The sequence below is a fragment of the Caenorhabditis briggsae genome (assembly GCF_000004555.2).
Source record: "Caenorhabditis briggsae complete genome, chrV, whole genome shotgun sequence".
NCBI lineage: Eukaryota > Metazoa > Nematoda > Chromadorea > Rhabditida > Rhabditidae > Caenorhabditis > Caenorhabditis briggsae.
The window spans coordinates 9,177,593-9,195,993 of NC_013488.2; the positions used below are offsets into that span (position 1 = coordinate 9,177,593).

At 37.5% G+C, this 18,401-nt stretch overlaps 4 protein-coding genes across 4 annotated transcripts; 3 read left to right on the forward strand and 1 right to left on the reverse strand.

Annotated features, from left to right (window-relative positions):
- Cbr-sas-5 lies at positions 1–1,496 on the forward strand (the record flags this gene model as incomplete). Its single annotated transcript, XM_002636558.1, has 7 exons — positions 1–52; positions 101–342; positions 391–604; positions 656–759; positions 806–931; positions 981–1,179; positions 1,222–1,496. 7 exons carry the CDS (start codon positions 1–3, stop codon positions 1,494–1,496), a joined length of 1,212 nt encoding a protein of 403 aa, XP_002636604.1.
- Positions 1,497–2,320: 824 nt separating this feature from the next.
- Cbr-tag-290 lies at positions 2,321–3,476 on the forward strand (the record flags this gene model as incomplete). Its single annotated transcript, XM_002636557.1, has 2 exons — positions 2,321–2,456; positions 2,953–3,476. The coding sequence occupies 2 exons, from the start codon at positions 2,321–2,323 to the stop codon at positions 3,474–3,476; spliced, it is 660 nt and encodes a 219-aa protein (XP_002636603.1).
- Positions 3,477–5,636: 2,160 nt separating this feature from the next.
- On the forward strand, positions 5,637–5,908 carry CBG23303 (the record flags this gene model as incomplete). Its single annotated transcript, XM_002636556.1, has 2 exons — positions 5,637–5,814; positions 5,862–5,908. The coding sequence occupies 2 exons, from the start codon at positions 5,637–5,639 to the stop codon at positions 5,906–5,908; spliced, it is 225 nt and encodes a 74-aa protein (XP_002636602.1).
- A 264-nt stretch (positions 5,909–6,172) lies between these two features.
- On the reverse strand, positions 6,173–8,425 carry Cbr-glb-15 (the record flags this gene model as incomplete). The annotated part of the gene is made up of 7 exons (XM_002636555.1): positions 6,173–6,319; positions 7,571–7,645; positions 7,723–7,828; positions 7,881–7,941; positions 7,991–8,105; positions 8,154–8,271; positions 8,343–8,425. The coding sequence occupies 7 exons, from the start codon at positions 8,423–8,425 to the stop codon at positions 6,173–6,175; spliced, it is 705 nt and encodes a 234-aa protein (XP_002636601.1).
- Positions 8,426–18,401: the final 9,976 nt, after the last annotated feature.

Below are 18,401 nucleotides of genomic sequence, written 5' to 3' on the forward strand. Positions count from 1 at the left end.
ATGAGTAATTACGATCGTGTGCCGTGTTCGATTGCTATTCCGAATCAGCAAGGTATGTTTTTCTGTCTCAGAACGGATTTTCAGAAATGAACGTTTGCAGTTGAAATACAGCAGCAACCTAGAGTCTTCGAAGATCAAGAAAGTCCGGTTAAAACAAAAGTTCAGCAGCCTCCACCAGAACAAGTTCGAGTTCCTCCGACAGTCATTGGAGCAACAGCAACAGCAAAAAAGAAATCGTGTCTCTCAACAACATCTTCACGGAAGGAACCACCCGCACATCCAGCTCTTCGTCGAAAAACTGTGGCTTTTGGGCGGACTGTAAACGTGTCACAGACTGTTGAGGTATATTCCATGCCAATTAATAGTTTTACTAACTTATACAAATTTCAGGGAACTTCTCGACACACAAAAAAAGCAATAGCTTCGCCAAGTCAGAATCACAGAATGACAGAAGAAAATCAAGAAGAAAATTGGCGAGATGTGATGAAAAATGAATTCGAAGTTATGCGAAAAGAAATGCAAGAAGAGGCAACGAAAAAGCAAGAAGAGCTCAATGCACAAAACCTGAACAAAATGCAGGAAATGATGTCGCAGTTTTTTCAGCGTTCGTTTACTCTTTTTTGCTTGAATGTCCAAATAAATAAGTTTTTTATAGAAATTACAGTTGCCAAACCATCAGCCGAGGAAAGTCAAGATAGAGAAAAGGAAAATTGGTACGAACAATCTCGGCATGCGAGACAACAAAAGCCGGCTAATAAAGTGAGACTCACTCGACTCCGCACAACCTTAAACCATTATCTTTCAGATTGCGAAAGCCCGAGAAATCATCAAAAGAGAAGGAAGCATTCCACCGGAAGCTCTACCGATTCTGGAGCAGCGAATTCGAACCGATCCCATGTTCAGACAACAAATCGATAACGTTCTAGCAGATGTGAGAAATGCTAATATCGTTTTTTTTCATTCAAAGTGTGTATTTTTAGGCGGAATGCGATGCAAACCGAGCAGCTTACTCGCCACTTCCTCCTCTTTCACCACCCTCAGGACGATATGCGAACGGTTCCAGCGGAAATCCAGCTTTGATGAGGGAAACATTAACCGTTGAGAGAAGTATTCGATATGACAACGGGCTATCCTCGATCGATTCAAGACAGTGGACTAGCGAAAGGAACGATAACAGAAGTAGGGTTTAACACAAATCTTAAAGTAAAAACCTTTTTTCAGCTCATGACAACTACCGTCCGTATGAACCGGATCCACAGTTGCAATCCATGTACCAAAAAGGTCAAAGTGTCAGTTATTATCCATCGGAAGCAGTTGGAAAAGCCCACCGAAATAACCGTCTTGAGTACCACGTGGAAGAAGTTCCGGAGTATGAAGAAGAAGAAACAGAAGTGGGCGGACGAGGTCGGGGTAGAAAATACCATGAGCCGATGGAAACGGAGTCAGCGGCAGAGCGAGAACGCCGTATTCGAGAAAAATATTCGCGAAGGAAGTAACATATTCAATTGTATCTGTGAATCATAACTTATTACGTGTCTTTTGTCGCCTATTCTCTGTAAATCTAACAAAATTTCTTAACTACCGGTTGCAAACCGGTCAATTTTTCTGAATAAACCCTTTGTTCTTAATCTCTGTCTTTATTCGTGGATCAATACACTCAATTTAATTTCAGGACCTGAAATTCTCTTTTTGTTGGTACCTGACAAGTACCAACTTGACCTTTCCATGTGATTCGTTTTTTCCTTTTAATTTCGCCACTTGTAACAACAACAAGTGTACAAAAACTGTGTAACTTTAGTTAATTGAATCGAATTTCTCCGATTTTTACACTATTTTTTTTCTTCTCCTCATTTTTTATTTAAACCGTCGTCCTGACCTGTTCAACGATGATGTTCTTGTATAAAAATGTTCAGCGGCGTCGTCCTCAGAAGTGACCAAACCGAAAGAAGACTTGATTTTCTCTTGATTTTCATACCCAAACAGCCGAAATAATACACAGTTTTAGATTTGCCAATTCGATATCAAATTATATCTATTTTCTTCTTCTTCCTGTTTACTTTTGCACCCGAATTCTTTTTGAATTCAAGTCAATATTGACACCGATGATTTCTAGAGAAAGAAAGAGAGTAGGTGGAAATTCTTTAAATATAAAAGATTAGGTGTGTTTCGTTTTCTTTGCAAATTTGTTTTTCCTTTCTCTTTTTTGAAAAAGAAAAGTTCGAGAGAGCACCCAGGTGTTTGTTCTTGCTTTGTGTTCTTCGTCTGTTTGTTTCGGTTATAAGTCAACCGTTGTTCTCGTTACAAGGTCAGTTTTCCAGAAATGCGATCCGTTTTCATAATTAGTATGTTATTTGTGACTTCTTCTTTTGGCTTTGATTGTACACAACCAAGAGATAATGGAAATTCATGCAGTGAGAATGGAGCTGCCAGAGCGTTTTATTTTGATACAAGAACTAGTAAGTTAGATAGATTTTTATCGTTCTGGTTTAAAAAAAACATAGCTGTGGAAGAGAAATTCCGGTGGCCGTGGCCGAAAATCCAACAGCGGCAACTACCGTAACCTAAAAATATGTTTTTTTTCCGGATTTGTTTTCTCGTTTTTCGTGCGTTTTCAATTGTTTTTCCAACTTGTTTTGGGGAAAATAACGGAAAACTCGACGAGAAGCGGTGAAAGACGAGAAAAGAAACTCGAAAAATTTTTTTTTAGGTTACGATGGTTGCCGTTGTGGGACCTTCGGCAACCGCCTTCTCTTCCAAAGCGGGACAGAATAATAATTCTAGACAAAGCATTGCATTCTTTTCTCCACTTTTGTGAAAATTTATTAGCAACTTTTTTCAAACTTCACATTGATCAATTAGTTCAGTTCAATCATGTATGTCTATGGTGAGAAGATGTTTGATCATCAGATTGTCAAGAAGAAACAAATCAGAAAGTACGAATTTTTATTTCAGAAGTCTGTCAACCTTTCCTCTACTCTGGATGCGGTGGCAACGACAACCGATTCGCCACATCCAAGGAATGCCGTGACTCCTGTCAAAACAAGAAGCCATCTACAACAACTTCATCTCCGAATACAATTTCTGAAGATTCTGACAGTACCACATCACCAAACTCTCCTCCATTTGTTCCCCAAGGAAATTCTCACGATCAATGGAGAAAAGCAGAAATTTGTGGAGCAAACTATTTGATTCCAAATGGAAAGTACACTCTTTGTTCTCCAAACAAAAAGTGCCCAAAGTTCCATTCGTGTGTGAATGGTGCATGTTGTCCATCGAAGGACTACGTGTGCTCTTTGAGAGATGACAACGGAAGTTTCATGGACGGAGTCGAGGATCGTCCAAGATTCTCCTGGAATAACGATGTTCGTAGCTGTACTAGATGGAGTTATTACGGAGCTAATGGAAATTATAACAACTTCCCAAACTTCCAATCGTGTATGAGATATTGTCAGGACTCGAACAAAATCGATTTATAGATTAATTTTTTTGAAATCAGCTTGTGAACTTTGTAATTTGAGTTCGAACAGAAACTTGATATGTTCAGAAGTCGTTTGTTTCCTTCACCAGTTCCTCTTCTCTTGTTAGCTTTAAACAATTTCTTGTGTAATTTTTTTATTTGCGCCTTTGAATGAAATATCGGGTGATTGTGATCCAATCGTTCTTTTTGATTTGAAAACTGATCTGATTCAGTTCGGCAAATGATATGAATGCTGAACTGACGTCATGATATCATGATTTGTGATCTGATTTGATACACTGCAAAATGGGTTCGAATGAATCTAAAAAGAAAAAGAAGAAACTTCCTTCCAATCAGATTATTTAGAATTTCTGACCAAACTTTAGTTTCTTTTTTTTCCTTTTTCATCTTCAGAATGACAGTCAACGGCGTTGTTGACGCGAGAAAAATCGAAAGAACAACGAAGAAGGAAAAGGGAAATACAAGAAACGAGGAAGGATTCTTTGGTAGAACATTACTGAAGTCTGATGCAATTTCAAAGTTCCTTGTTTGGTTTTTTAGCAAAAAAAGAGAAGAAGGAAGACAATTTTCAGAGACTTATGAAAAGAAGATTATCTGATGATAGGTGGTCTAGGAAGTAATAGTAAATGACCTTTCAATGGACCCATGGGGTGTCTATAGAAACTAAAAGTGAAAAATAAAATTAGAGTGCTGGAGACTGATAGAAAATAAAGTGTGATCTTTCAAAAATACTGTAAAACCCGTAATAGAAGGGCCACCACACTTTTAAGTTTGAGCTTAATTATCTCATATTCGAAACCGCCTATCTACAGATTTTTGCAGTTGGGGTTCCCCGGAAGAATCTGAAACAGAAAAGTGGATTGGAAACAAGAAGTAGAAGCGTTGACCTTGTTAATTCAAATCGAAATTTTCAGCATCTATTCATGTGCGATTTCCAACTTTGTTTATTGTTGCGATTTCTCGAATTCCTCCAAGAAATGCAAAAACCTTGTTTTATTCTGGTACAACAAAATCAGGAGCTGTGGAAGAGAAACGCCGGTGCACGTTACCGAAGGTCCCAACTACCGTAACCTAAAGATATTTCTACTTCCCCGGTTCATCTCCTCGATTTTCGTGCGTTTTCAGTCAATGTTTTTCACGAACAAAAGTTTTTATTTTCCGACTTTTCTGACTGAAAATAATAGCAAATTTGACAAAGAAGCAGTGAAAAACGAGAAAATTAATTCGGAAAATACATATTTGAGGTTAAGGTAGTTGTCGTTGTGGGACCTTTGAGCACGGCCACTGTAGTTTCTTTTCCACAGCACCGGTTTTTTGTACCATAATAATACAATTACCCGAATTCCTCAGAAAATTCAGACCTTTTTCATACAAAGCTATTCCTAGAAATACAAAAATCGTCTATTAAACTCTCAAGACAAAAACAAAAACAATTGACAAGTTCTCTACAATCGGAACTCTAAACTAAACAATCTCAAAAAAAAGTACTTCAAGTCAACAAATTTTCTTATTCTAATCTTTCAAAATTTGCGATTTTTAAATCTTATTAACTACAAATGCTCATTCAGAACTTAAACTATATCTTTTTGTGTCTTGCCTTGTCCATCATTTTCATATCTGAAGCTGAAATCTAAAAAAATGACATCATCCTCCCACGCTCTCTCTTTTTATGAAGAGACACCTGTGATGAATCAGCAGATGGTTGCCAAGGAAGGCAATTCTTATAGATCACAAACTACGATAAGACAGACAGTAGTAATGGGTCGTCGTAGGTCGGCTGAAATTCTTTTGAACTGAACAACTACTGGTCACACGATAACCTTCTCGATTCTTCTTGAATACTTTCAAAAAATCGTCGTTTTCCGTTTCCAAGGTCAATTATTTTGGCGATAGAAGCGGAAACAAAGAGATTCAAAAGAGATGACCTATTGGGTCCATCGCATCTCTTTTCACTCCCTCTCTCTCCCGCCCATTTGACACCGACATTTGATAGCGAAAAACGGGTTACTGTAGATGGTATATAAGAAGAAACTTCTGTCAGAACTCTACATATCCCTGATCATCTTTTCATTTGGTTTTCATCATCCTCTTCTCCGTTCTGATAACAGTTTCGGAACTGATCTATGCCTATCACTTCCTAACATTAAATGATTTCAGAATGAACAAGCTCCTCCTTCTTTTCGTCATCGTTGCTATCATCGCTATGGCTTCTGCTCAATGGGGAGGTGGTCCATACGGTCGTGGAGGATACGGACCATACGGTGGACGTGGATACGGAGGATACGGAGGACGTGGATACGGATACGGAGGACGTGGACCATACGGATACGGACCACGTACGTTTCCAGTATGAGCCGACATATTCATTGAATTCTAATTTCAGGTTACGGATACGGACCAGGACTTCTAGGAGCTCTCGTCGGAAAGTAAATCTCGACATTCCTTATCAGTTGCCAGAATCATCTCGATACTCTTCTGACTCGCCAACTCATCATTATAATTTGTGTAATAAGTACAAAACCGAACACTCTACAAAAAATAAATGGTTTTTTGATTGTCTCTATGAGTCTATCGTATGTACAGAAGAAGTAATTCGTCATTTGATGAGAAAAGAAAAGAAAAAATAGAGAAGAATGAGAGAAAATGAAGATATGCTTCCTGAGAGAAATATATTAGTATTATTGCGAGGATTTATCACCCGTCAAGCGCTTTGCCGGATTCGATTCGTCCCAGTTTGTTGGCCGATTCGGAATGTTTTCTTGAACGGAGACGTTTTGAGCGAGACGCGATGAAACGATACGAGTTGATTTGGGGGCAAGATGAAGAACGAGCGTGGCGGACCTGGAAATGGTTTTTTTAAAGAATTTTCTTTTCCCGGTTCCCATCACTCTTTATTTGTTCTTCAAATCCTTTGAACTAGCATAACTTTTGGGTAATGCGTTGTACTGGGCTCATATTTGTAGGGTTAATTTTTAAATAATTCATCAGGTAACTGGTCAAGTTTCAAATTATTTGATCAACTTTGAGCTGAGTTATCGCTTGCAAAATTTGCTTTATCTCATGAATTTCACAACGACGTAAAACACTGTTCATCTTTGGACAATCATAACAATACCTAGACTAGAAGAATCTCTTTGAAAATTCCAGTAGCTTTGATCCAAACGTAAAATTATATTCCTAGTAGAGTAACGTGTCGACAGAGACTCGTGTCGATTAAAAGAAAAAATAACTGAAAAATCGTCCACAAAAAAAATCGTCGGCACAGAGTCGACCAAAGTCGACAAATGTCGAGACGAGTCGACACGACACCGGCCTAACTTTATGATGGCCTAACTGTTGCAAATTGAATTTTCTAGGCCACTAAAGTTATGACCTAGAAATGGTCTATCATTATCCCGGTGTGATTTCTAGGCCGTTTACCATTGTGACCTAGAAAACTCAACTTATAAAAGTTAGGTCACCATGTTAAAATGACCTGGAAAACACATTAGATGAAAATGATACTATTTATTGCATAGATGTCCGGAGTTCGGAATCCGTATTCCGGATCCCGAGAATTTTTTCGTACCGGATTCCGCATTCCGTAAAATTTTCATTTGTCCGTATTCCGGATTCCGAGAAAATTATTTTATTCCGGATTCCGTCACTCAAAAAAGTCTATCCGGACATCTATAATTTATTGGCATAAAAAGTTTCGCGTCTTAGAAAATTCATTTTGAGAAAATTAGGTCACCATATAGTTAGGCCGGTGTCGTGTCGACTCGGCTCGACATTTTTCGACACAATATCGCTCTTGGTGAAGGTCGACACGATTTTTGTCGACTCCTTCAAAACGACATTTTGACTCAAAATCGAACGACAATCGTGTCGACACGTTACTCTAATTCCTACCAATTTTCGTGCTTCCGAGATATAATAATTATGTCAAAAGATGTAACCGTTTTTATTAGTCTCGATAATTGTGCGCCACCCTGTAGTACGTTACAGTTGATCATCTCATAAAAATTCGGTTCATAAGATTTTTGCACAAAAAAAGACCAAAAAGATTTTCATGCCACAAATGCCAAAACGTAGAATCACAGTTTGGCTTACATGCTCCAAGTAGCTGTCCTTGATCTCAGAAATCATGAAACTGATGAGTTTGTTCCATGTGCCACACACTTTTTCCTGAAATTGACATCGTACTCATCACAAAAACCCTCATCACTCATTTTGCCTCCTCATTTGCCTTGGATTACACTTACATTTGCATCTTTGCACAGGAGGTCAAGGAGCACATTCTTGAAAATGAGCCACTTCTCGGCGGTGAAGCTCATCGTTCGCACGTTTCCATGTTGGCGGCCCACGATTCTGAACGATGAGCTAGTTGAGAGAAAAAAAGATGAATAAAATGTGAGATTACCTGAGAATCTCCACAATTTGATCCGAACTTTCGACTCCTTTAGAGAGCATGTCAATGATTCCTGAAATGCACGTAGCACTTTTTAGCGTTTCTTGAATCACCACGCCTACCTGTAATGAATCTCTGGAACTTTCCAACATGAGTTCTGAACTTTTGCTCCACTTTCAACTGTTGCTCATTCAAATTTTCGAGTCCAAAACTGAACGCCATCTCCACTTCCTGCTCCTGAAAGAAATATTCTAATTAGTCATAGCTACTAATAGGGAAATTTACCAAAAATATAGTCAAAAACATTTGCTCGAACAGTGCGTATTTGTCGTCGATCTTCTGATATGACTCAATCATTTTGTTCACTTCCTCTTGTTCACAAATGAACAGACGGCTTGTGTATCTTACAATTATAAATTGTTAACACAAAAAATTATGTGAAAAAATGAATCACTGGAAAACAAAAAAACTTACTTGCTGGAAATATAAACATGGTCCCCTTGTATTGATGGACGTTGGAGACGTCTCACAAATTGTTGAATCCTAGCTGAGTGCATTCTGAAAAGAGTAAAAATGAATGGAATTCAGTTTACAGTAAAAGTTGAAGATGAATAAGGATCCAGAAAAAACAGAAAATCGAATCTTTGTGAAAATGCAGGTTTTATCGTAAAGCCTGTAATAGAGGGGTGCCCACACTGCCAAGTTTGAGATTATTTTTCTCGGCTCCTATGAAAGATACCAAAAAGTGGTCAACTGATAAAATTTTTGTGATATTATGATGAACAATTTATCATTTGACAACTTTTTTATATCTTCGACAGAAACCTAGAAAAATTGCCTCAAAGTTAAAAGCCAGAGGAACATATTATTACAGATTTTACGGTATTTCAATGTCCACAACCCATGGTCATCTGATTTTTGCAAGCTGGAATGGAAGACCCTTAAAAAGAAGTAGACAGAAACATGTTGTCTTGGCTGGAAGTAACTCGTTTCAGCCAGTGACGTGGCAGAGTAAACAACATTGACTCTTTGGAATAGCCGTCCCCCATGTTTAAAAGAGAAAAACGACTAGTTTTTCTAGACGTCCAATTTTCGGATTTTCCTCAAAAAAAGAAAAATGGAAAAAAATGGGTGAATCGAGTTGATTCAAAACAGAAGTACTTAAATTTTTCTGTCAAAACAGTGAACTGTGGAAACTTGGGAATTGAGATAAAGGACAGATAAAAAAAGAAGACAAGATTCTTGGAACAAGTTGGAACTAGATAAATTATGTAGAGCAGAGACAGAGAGATAATAAAACATTTTGTATTCGTCGTGTACAAGACGGTGATGAAACGATGGGAATGATGAGGAATGGTGATGATCCGCCAGAGCACATGGATGCAATATTCATGAGAGCACACACACTCCCAACCACTTCGGACACTCAGTAGGGGAAGAAGAAGAAGAAGGGGAAGAAAATGAATTGGAGGAGCACTGTGATATCAAGAGAAACTGAATGATGAAGTAGGGAAAGAAGAAGAAAAAAAAAGAAAAGAAAGAGGAGGTGGAGAGACACCTCAGGTGGGCGGATCAAAAGTTAATTATGAATCAGAATGAGGCTAATACGTAAAAAGAACAAAAATGTTTTTGAAACGAGGTATCCATCTGGAAAAATTGTGACCAGTTTCTTAGAACCAAACTTTTCTGATTCCAAATATACATTATTTATGTACTAGCAGCTTCTAATTATTTTTCAATAATATCATCTTCTAAAAATAGACTTCTGAGATTCAGTATTATTTTTATGGGACTGGAAAATGTACATATAGTGAAATTTTCCAACTACAGGGCAAAAAATATTTGTGACGTGGTATAGAAGTGCAGAACCATATGCACATATACATACTTTCAGGCCTCCGTGTAGCACATTCTAAACTAGAAGGGCCCCCTTGCTATAAGATCCCCTCCAAAAGAAAGGTCCCTGGTGATAGAAGGGCTCCCTTCCCAATGTGTTGTTTGTAATCAAACATTTCCGTAAGTTTTCAGAGTAAAATATTCCGAAAATCCCACAGTTTTACAGAATTGATACACTCTTTTGTTTGCTCAAAAAATTGCTCATTTTCGTGAAATCGATAGATTTTTTTAATTTTATGAGAGAATTTACCGATTTTTCAAATAATAAAAGAACCCTCCGGAGGTTCCTGGAAACAATAAATGGACCGGCCCTACTAATACAGGTTTACGGCAGTTCCCTCAAACTCAATATAATCAAATTACCCGGAATATAAGCCCCCTCTAACGTTTAACTTGGATCCAATTTATCTCGATTCCTGTGAAAAATATCAAAAAGTTGACAACGGATGAATTGTTTATCATAATATCACAAACATTTTATCAGTTGACACATTTTTGATATCATGCACAGGAATTCAGATAATCGAGCTCATTTTTAAAATTGTGGGGCTCTTCTATTACAGGTTTCACGGTAGACAAATTTCACAAAATAAGAAACAGTAAAATCTCGAAAACAACAAAAATTCCAGTGAACAACAATTTTACAACTTTGCAGTTATTCTCTTTAGCTTCTTTCTTCCATTTATTGAATTCTACCAAATTGAGTATTGGCATTGGAACCCAAATCAACTAATGGAAATCCTCTCTCTCTCTCTCTCTTTTTTACGTAATTTCTAAAAATAGAAATGTTCAATTCATCCAAGTCTTCTCTTCTTTCTTTCCCATCCATCGCAAACGAACGTTTCAGAAGTCATGAAGAAGGAAAAGAAGAAAAACGATGAGAAAACACGAAAAAGTGGGTGAATAGGATACCACTGGGCACAAGAAGATGAGCAAGAAATACACGTTCATGTGCAGTTTGAAAAGTTATGTGTGAGTATGTGAAAGTGGTGTTAGGAGGGGAGATGCAATGTTGAAAGATCGAAGCTCATTCTTCTTGATTTCGACAACGGATAAGAGGAAACTGAAGGGGAAGTGGAAGAGACTTGCCGCCGTCGAAGAAGAAGAAGAATAGGAAGAAGAAGAGAAAGAAGAAGCTGAATGTGTATTTATGGGCACAGTGGCTTTGAAACATTGGACCCATTTCGATTTTATGGGATGACTTCTTGAGGATTCTCATGGTGGAAAAGAGAGTTGAGGAGAGCTTCTTTGTTGGAATAAGAAGTATGATGGCTGGGATTAAATTCTGATGAGTTATTTCGAGAAACAATGATGTCAAGAGTTTTATAAATCTTTGATAATAATGTTTGCCATCTAAAAGAATAGACATTCCCAGTATTTCCAGCTAATCTTAGTATTTGGAGAACATAAAAGAATGAATGTCGGATACGTTTTCTTACAAAAGCCAGATAATTATAATCTAACTGTTTACGAAAAAGCCCTGAATGTCTCGTATCGAAGTGTTTCATAATCGGCTATTTCATAGTTCATACAGTACCGGTCTATAAGATATGCAAAAGCCTAGTTTTCAATTGATTTTGGGTCATTTTGGCTATTTTCAGGAGTTTGGAGCTCGGCTGTCAAGTTCCTGATTACTTTGAAATATTGGAGGGTGTAAAACAGATGTAGAATTTTTGGTAATTCTTTGTTTTTCAGCTATTTGCCGACTTCTGAAAAACACCAATTTTTTCAAGTTTTCAGTACAAAAACGGACCAAAATTGGGTGTCTTTCAGAAATCGGCAAATAACTGGAAAACTAGAAGCATTATGTTAATGAAAAGTTTTCGATCTTGGTCTGGTTTACACTCTCCAAAGTTTTCATAATGATCGGAAACTTGACAGCAGAGCTCCTCCAGACTCCTGAAAATGGTCAAAATGGCTGAAAATCAACTGAAAAATGCGTTTTAGAATATCATATTGAGCGGTACTGTATTCACATTATAGAATAGAAACCAATTCACATTACAGACTAGCAAACGTTGCTAGTATTTGAATTCAATTTTTGGAATTCATGCAACAAGCTGAACAGTGTAAGACTTGGAAAACGATTTTTTAGATGGACTACAGATAAGTAAAAATACCGTATTAGATCACATGAACCTCTTTGCTCATAATCTATTACCTAAGCTTCCTTAGACACTAATTCCTTCCACGTTCCGAAAAGAGGTTTGTAACTTTGAATCGCAGGAAAACATTTGCAGACAAGAAAAAGAATGACATGCCTATTTTGAGCAACTTTTTTTCTTCAAAATTTCGGGGTTTCGTTCCAAACTTTGGATCTAAACAAAGCAAAATTTCTAAAATAAGAACGAGGTCGTCGAACACATTCTTCAGAATATTTGTCCACAGAAAAAAGTGGACGGCCAAGAATTGAAAACCAAAAACATATGCACATATCCGTAAGGTTGTACTGGTGCCGACTAATAGTTCAGGAAATGGACAACAGCTCTCCAGGGACATATTCATGGTCCGTCCGTCGTTGTCCACCATCACTTTCCTTCTAGAACACTTCTTGCTCTCGATGCTTCTTGTTTCCACTTTTGTCTCTCTCTCTCTCCGCCTACTTTTGGCCCCGTTTTTCCTTACCAGCAGTTTCCTCTCCTTTTCTGACAAATCGCGCGTTTTGATGTTTGGGACACGTGCTACTGAGCCCTGCTTTTGGACGATGACCGCGTTGAAAAAAACTTGGACAGAAAAATAAGAAACAAACACAAAACAATAAGAAATCGAATAAAAATCGCGGGAGATTGATGACTGAACCGAAAAGAGAAAAAAACAGGGAACAAGGGACTGATTAAATTGTTTTTTTTTCTGATTTGATTTTCCATTTTCTGTTATTTGTAATCTACCACGAGGCACATATTCGAGCACCTGGTCCGTTTTCACAATAATAAAAAATTCAGGAATGAATAGCGAAAGAAAGTGGCAAAACCATAAAGACCTAGCATTCTGATAAGTTACAACATACATTGTCATTCAACAAGATACAAAAACGTATTTCAGTTAGTTTTCAGACATTTTGACAATTTCAGAAGTCTGGAGCTCTGCAATCAAGTTTCCAACCACTTCGAAAATTTTGAAGGGTGTAAAACAGGCATAGATTGAAAACTTTGCATTCATATAATTTTTTGAAAATTCCTAGTTTTTCAGCAACCGATTTCTGAAAGACACATTTTTTTCATGTTTTAGTACATAAACGGGCGGGTAAGGGGCGTCTTTTAGGTATCGACAAATAACTGGAAAACTAGAAAATTTCGAAAAAATCTGTGAATGTAAAGTTTTCAATCTATAAATGTTTTTCACTCTCCAAAGTTTTCAATGTGATCAGCTCAGCTCCAGACTCCCGAAAATAATCAAATTGGCTGAAAACCAACTAAAGAATACGTATTTGTATATCTGATTGACCAGTACTGTATCTCGATGACGCCAACCGGAAACAAGGTTCAGTTTTCCAAAAAGTAAACAGTCTTTTAAAAAATCATTTTCGAATAGTGTAAGAGCAGTTCGCAGTGTTGGCTTGCACTGTGCTTGCTTCTCGATTCGTCCTATTTTATTGGCAATCAATTATTGCTAAAATTCAAGCCAAAACTGACGGCTTTTTTGAAACCAGATTCCTCAGATTGATCACATTCTAAAATTAGATCACTTTTTCTATTCTTGAAACACTCGTTTTCTCAGAAACGTCAAATTTCTCATTTTCTGGGATCATCTTTGATGTGTTCATGGATCACCCATTTTTTCCAAAAACATTGCAACAACCAAAAACAATGACGTCCGCTTTTTTTAAGAGTTGAAGATAATCACATTGCACTGAATAAGACGACACTTTCAAAGATGAATCAAACAGTCTACATAAAAGCAAAAAAAGGAAGTCGTTGAGTGGGTGGAGAGAAAAAAGGCCACCCGGAAACTATCTTTCTCTGGGAATCCTTGAATTCCATTCTATCCCGTTTCCACGATTTAGTCCTTGTTTTGTGAAATAAATTGTTGGGTTGGATGAAGGGAAAAAGATCCCGGCTGGTGGTTAACTGAGTGTTTAGCTCATCCGGTGTCGGTGAAAAACGGGTGGGATGGAAAAGAGACAAGCACTTCTACAACAGATCGTGAAGCAGAAGAGAATTCGAAGAGAAGAAGAAGAAGAACTAATCCTTCGATGTTATTTCGTTTTTGCAACGTACATTCGAGGAGCCAATTCAGATGGAATGGAAGTAGGCAGAGTAAGAGTACATTTGGAAAAATACTCGTAACAAATGAAAACCAGGAAGAAAACAAGAAAAAGAGGAGAACCGCCAAAACAAGTAATTAGACTGACTGGTTTTTGGGAGGGAGGGAGGCAGGAAGTTGGAATTAGAAAACTGCACATAATGGGATGATGGAATGGCTAATAGCAGCCAAGGAGCAACGATTTGAGCAAAATTAGCAACAAGAAATACATAAAAATAATAAAAACACAGAGTTACTATAAACCTGTATTAGGAGGGTCCCTTTAATAGAATGACCCTTGTAGAATGGCCGAAATTCTACAATTTCAAAAAAAAAATCGTTTAAACACTCTAACTGGTAGGTTTCTATGTGTTTCGAGAATTCACCGAACTTTTCGATGAAAAAAAAAGGTCCCTTCTAATCGAAGGGCCCTACGGAGGTAAATTGAATCAATAAAAGAACCGACCCTTCTAATACAGGTTTTGCGGTAAAATCTAGTTGGAAAATTCAGATTGCTCGCTAACTGATAAACAAGAACTGATCGATTGAGCCAGTCGTTTTGACTAGTTTGGTCAGAAATGACTCAACATGGATTTCTCCCTGATCAAGGTACTATGTGTTTTGGGATGTTGTGTAAATGCGCTCTAACGCACCCTGCTACAGTAAATTTACCTTCGGTCTCTACGCGAAAACTTTAAATTGACCTGCTGAGTCGCTACTCAGCGGTGCATGCATTGGAAAAATCGCTGGAAAAATTATTTCAAAATACGTTCCGGAAAAAATAACACCGTACAAGGAAAGATTTTGCGATATTGATCATGAGAAGATAGCAATGAACCCAGTTATGTAAGCTTTCAAGAGTTAGGCAACGCCACATACATTACCAGTGTGCTCAGTGAGCTTGAAACAGATCTGAACTTTCCGCTACAGTAACTTTTGAAAAAACAAGAACTTTGCTGACGCTGTCATAAGATTCCGGTTCTGGCAACAATTTGAATTGCTTCCTTATCATCCAAAAAACATTATTCTTATCCCTGTAACATCTACCTAAAGTAAGAGGATGTCAGCGGATAAACAATTCCGACGCTCTTCTCGATTTTCGAGTGATCCCAAAGCTCCGCCCACTTATCACAGTTGATGAAGATGACCTAAACGCTTATGATGCCTCATTAATATCTTAAAAATCTCAAAATTGTCACAAAAAAAGAGATGTTAGATTGGCAAATAAGTTTCTTCCGATTTTGGTGAAATTTTTGATCAAATTTTTCTCAGAGCAGAGGGGGTTAGACCAATGGAAATAAAGTCCATGAGCATTGATAGTTGTCTGCCAACGCTCCGGTAATTCCTTGATTCCATTTGCCCAGAACGACGAGGGCTGCGATTGAAAAAGTGGGTCCACTCCTATTTGGTGTCATCTTTTCAAATGAAGTTTTTTCTGTGAAGATGATGTTTGAGAGTCTCAATCAATCTTTTTTCCGAAAGATCAAGAATCGGATAATACGACAAATGCAAAACAATAGTTTAACCAAGCGACCTGTTTATTTGGCTGATCGCTCTAGTCAGGGGCGATCTCGCATTGTCGCGCTGGAAGTAGTCCTTAGTCTTTGCTACCTGTCTTGGTTTGACTGCCGGGTTTAATTTTTCCTATTGTGCAGCGTACAAGGTAGCAGTTGTAGTGGGACCTTCATCTAAAAGTTCCCAGTCTCGTCTCCTTCGACAGACCACCAAAGCCATAGCATACCCTTTTTCACTAAAAATTTAGGTTTCGGGACGTCCATAGCTAGCTATTCTATATCAATGAACTGACCCTTCCGCACATTGTTAGAGTAACTTACCCACTTCCCACCTACAGTAATTAGCTTATCCAGCCAACTGACCGTGAGGAGAAATTATAGGAGAAACCTGCTCATGCCTGTACGGCGATCTATATCGTTGCCCTTCAAAAAATGGGGTACGAACCATCCAATTTTTTGACATTGCCAAGGGATTTCAATTTGTTCACAGTAATTGGTTGACGAACGGGCAATGCTTACAAGATTTCACAAGTGGTTTGAAACGGATTGTTTTCAATAGCATTCTTCAATAGGTCCAAGTCCAACTTTCGGACAGATCTTCATCTTCAGATTCTAAATTTTTGACTTCAAATTTATCTGTCCAATGCTTGATGGTACAGACAGTAGAAGATATTTCTTTATCTATTTCTTTCAATTTCTTGTGAATATCGTAGTTTTTCAAACCAGAAAGGAATAAAAATATAGAATGTCATTTTGAAAGTTTTGACGGTAAGGGACAAAAGCAGGCGGCATGCTCGCGAACGACAATAAGGAGACATGAGCCAAGGTGTGTGTAACAAGTTCGTGAGATACTCTATTCAACAAAAAACACCGGTCAAGAAAAACTATCCCACTGACCAGATATGAACTTTCAAAGTTGAGCATTCAACATCGGAAGAAACTTATTTTCCAACCTAATAGAAAACCGCCGGAATGAAATAACTCACAGAAAGTGACGTTGTGTTTTTTGTTACTCTACAAATTATTTCATCACAGAAAATAGCTACTGATTATGATTTTCTATTTTGGTGAGAAGAAGAAGAAGTCGTGTAAAACACAAAAAAGGACCTGACAAGAAATAGATATTTGAGGAAAAAGAAGAGGAATCGGATTATAATTGTATCTCAAATAACTTGGGAAAAAGAGGAATTGGAGATTTTCTGATGAATATCTCCCTAATAGGTTGCCATTTTCAGCTTACTTACAAAAGAATCAAAGAATAGGTGGATAATCCAAAAAAGGAAAGATTGGGATTAAATTAGAAAAATGGAGGCAAATGAGGAGGAGTAGATATATTGAACAAGTGATTCAAAAGAAGTCTTATGATAGATCTGAAGGGATTCTAGTCAATTTTCGTAGCGATTATGGGTCTTATGATTTAAGAAAATATTTATTTTTGGGCATGAAAGTCCTCCGAGAGTTAGAATTAGTCACGAATTTAGATAGGTTGAGTGCCCCGGTAATCTAAAGTAGCCTGCATATCGCAAAACCTATATTATTATATTAGAAGGGCCGGCTCTTCTATTGTTCCAAGATACCTTCGGAGGGCTCTTCTACTACAGGGGCTTTCCAAAAAGTGGTCCTTATTTTCCGGTAATTTTCCTGAAATTTCTCAGACGGAATGGTAAATTCTCGTTCCAAATTAAAGAAAAAAATTGAAATTTAACAAAAATAAAAATTGAAAAATTTAACTAGAAATTTAACTAAAATTGAGAAAGTTCTTAAGCTAAACAAATCTCGGAGCATTAATGACAAATGATTTCAAAGAACATATTTTGAAGGGGGATTTTGTTTTTCCAAGCCCCTCCATTAGGGCTTTTTTATTAGAAGGGCTTTTCTATGAAGGTTCTAATACAGGATTTACGGTATTATGAAATATCTTCCGGGTCGTTGCAGTTCCTGTCTGAATCTCGCCTTCAATTTTAAACAAATCGTTTACAGAAATTTTTGCAAATCTATTCTTTTTTAATTTGAAAAAACGTTTATTTTCAGACAATCGAACATATTTTGCACTGGAGAGACACTCGTATATAATCAATAGTACTTACAAAAGCAGTAAAACTTGTTTCTTTTTTTTGAATAAAAATTGATATTATTGGAAAGTAAATTTCAATGAGAGAACTGAGAAAAGTGGTGTGGAGAGAAATCGGTAGGTTTCTGTGAGGGAACTTTTGAAATATTGTCGAAATAAAAAAAGTGGCACCTGGTGGTTGCAACCCCGACGCCCCAAAGAAAAAATGCAATGAGCTCACAATTTTAAGAGAACACATTTAAAAAGTGACAATGAGCTACAATCGACAACAAGAAATAATAAAAAATCAATTTCTCTTAAAATTGTGAGCTAAATTGCATTTTTTCTTTGAAAATCTCATTAAATGCAATAATCCCGAAATGGCGCCGCACAGTTGCAAAACCTCATGCCCCACTCCGAAATTGTGGGCGGGGCGTCGGGGTCGCAACCACCAGGTGTCACTTTTTTATTTCGACAATAGAGAGAGAGAGAAAGAGAGTGACAGAATCTGCCAAGAAGCATCATAAACCCGTGTCGCTAATTTAGAAAAAAAGGAAAAACAACTACAACTATTCCTAATTGTAGGTGGATTCAGGGAGAGAAGAAGCTTACACGTGTTAACTGAAAATTAGATGAAGGAATTGTTCTTGAAAGGGGGGATTTCAGACAGAAAGAGAGGGGAATAAGAAACGATTATCATTTTTGTTTTTTTTTATTCCGCATTTGAGGAGGAGAAGGTGAGTGAGAACGAGATCAGCTTACAGGCGAAGTGGCACACAGACATCATCTAGTTGCTAGAAAATAAAAAAGACACGGGTATGATAATTATGA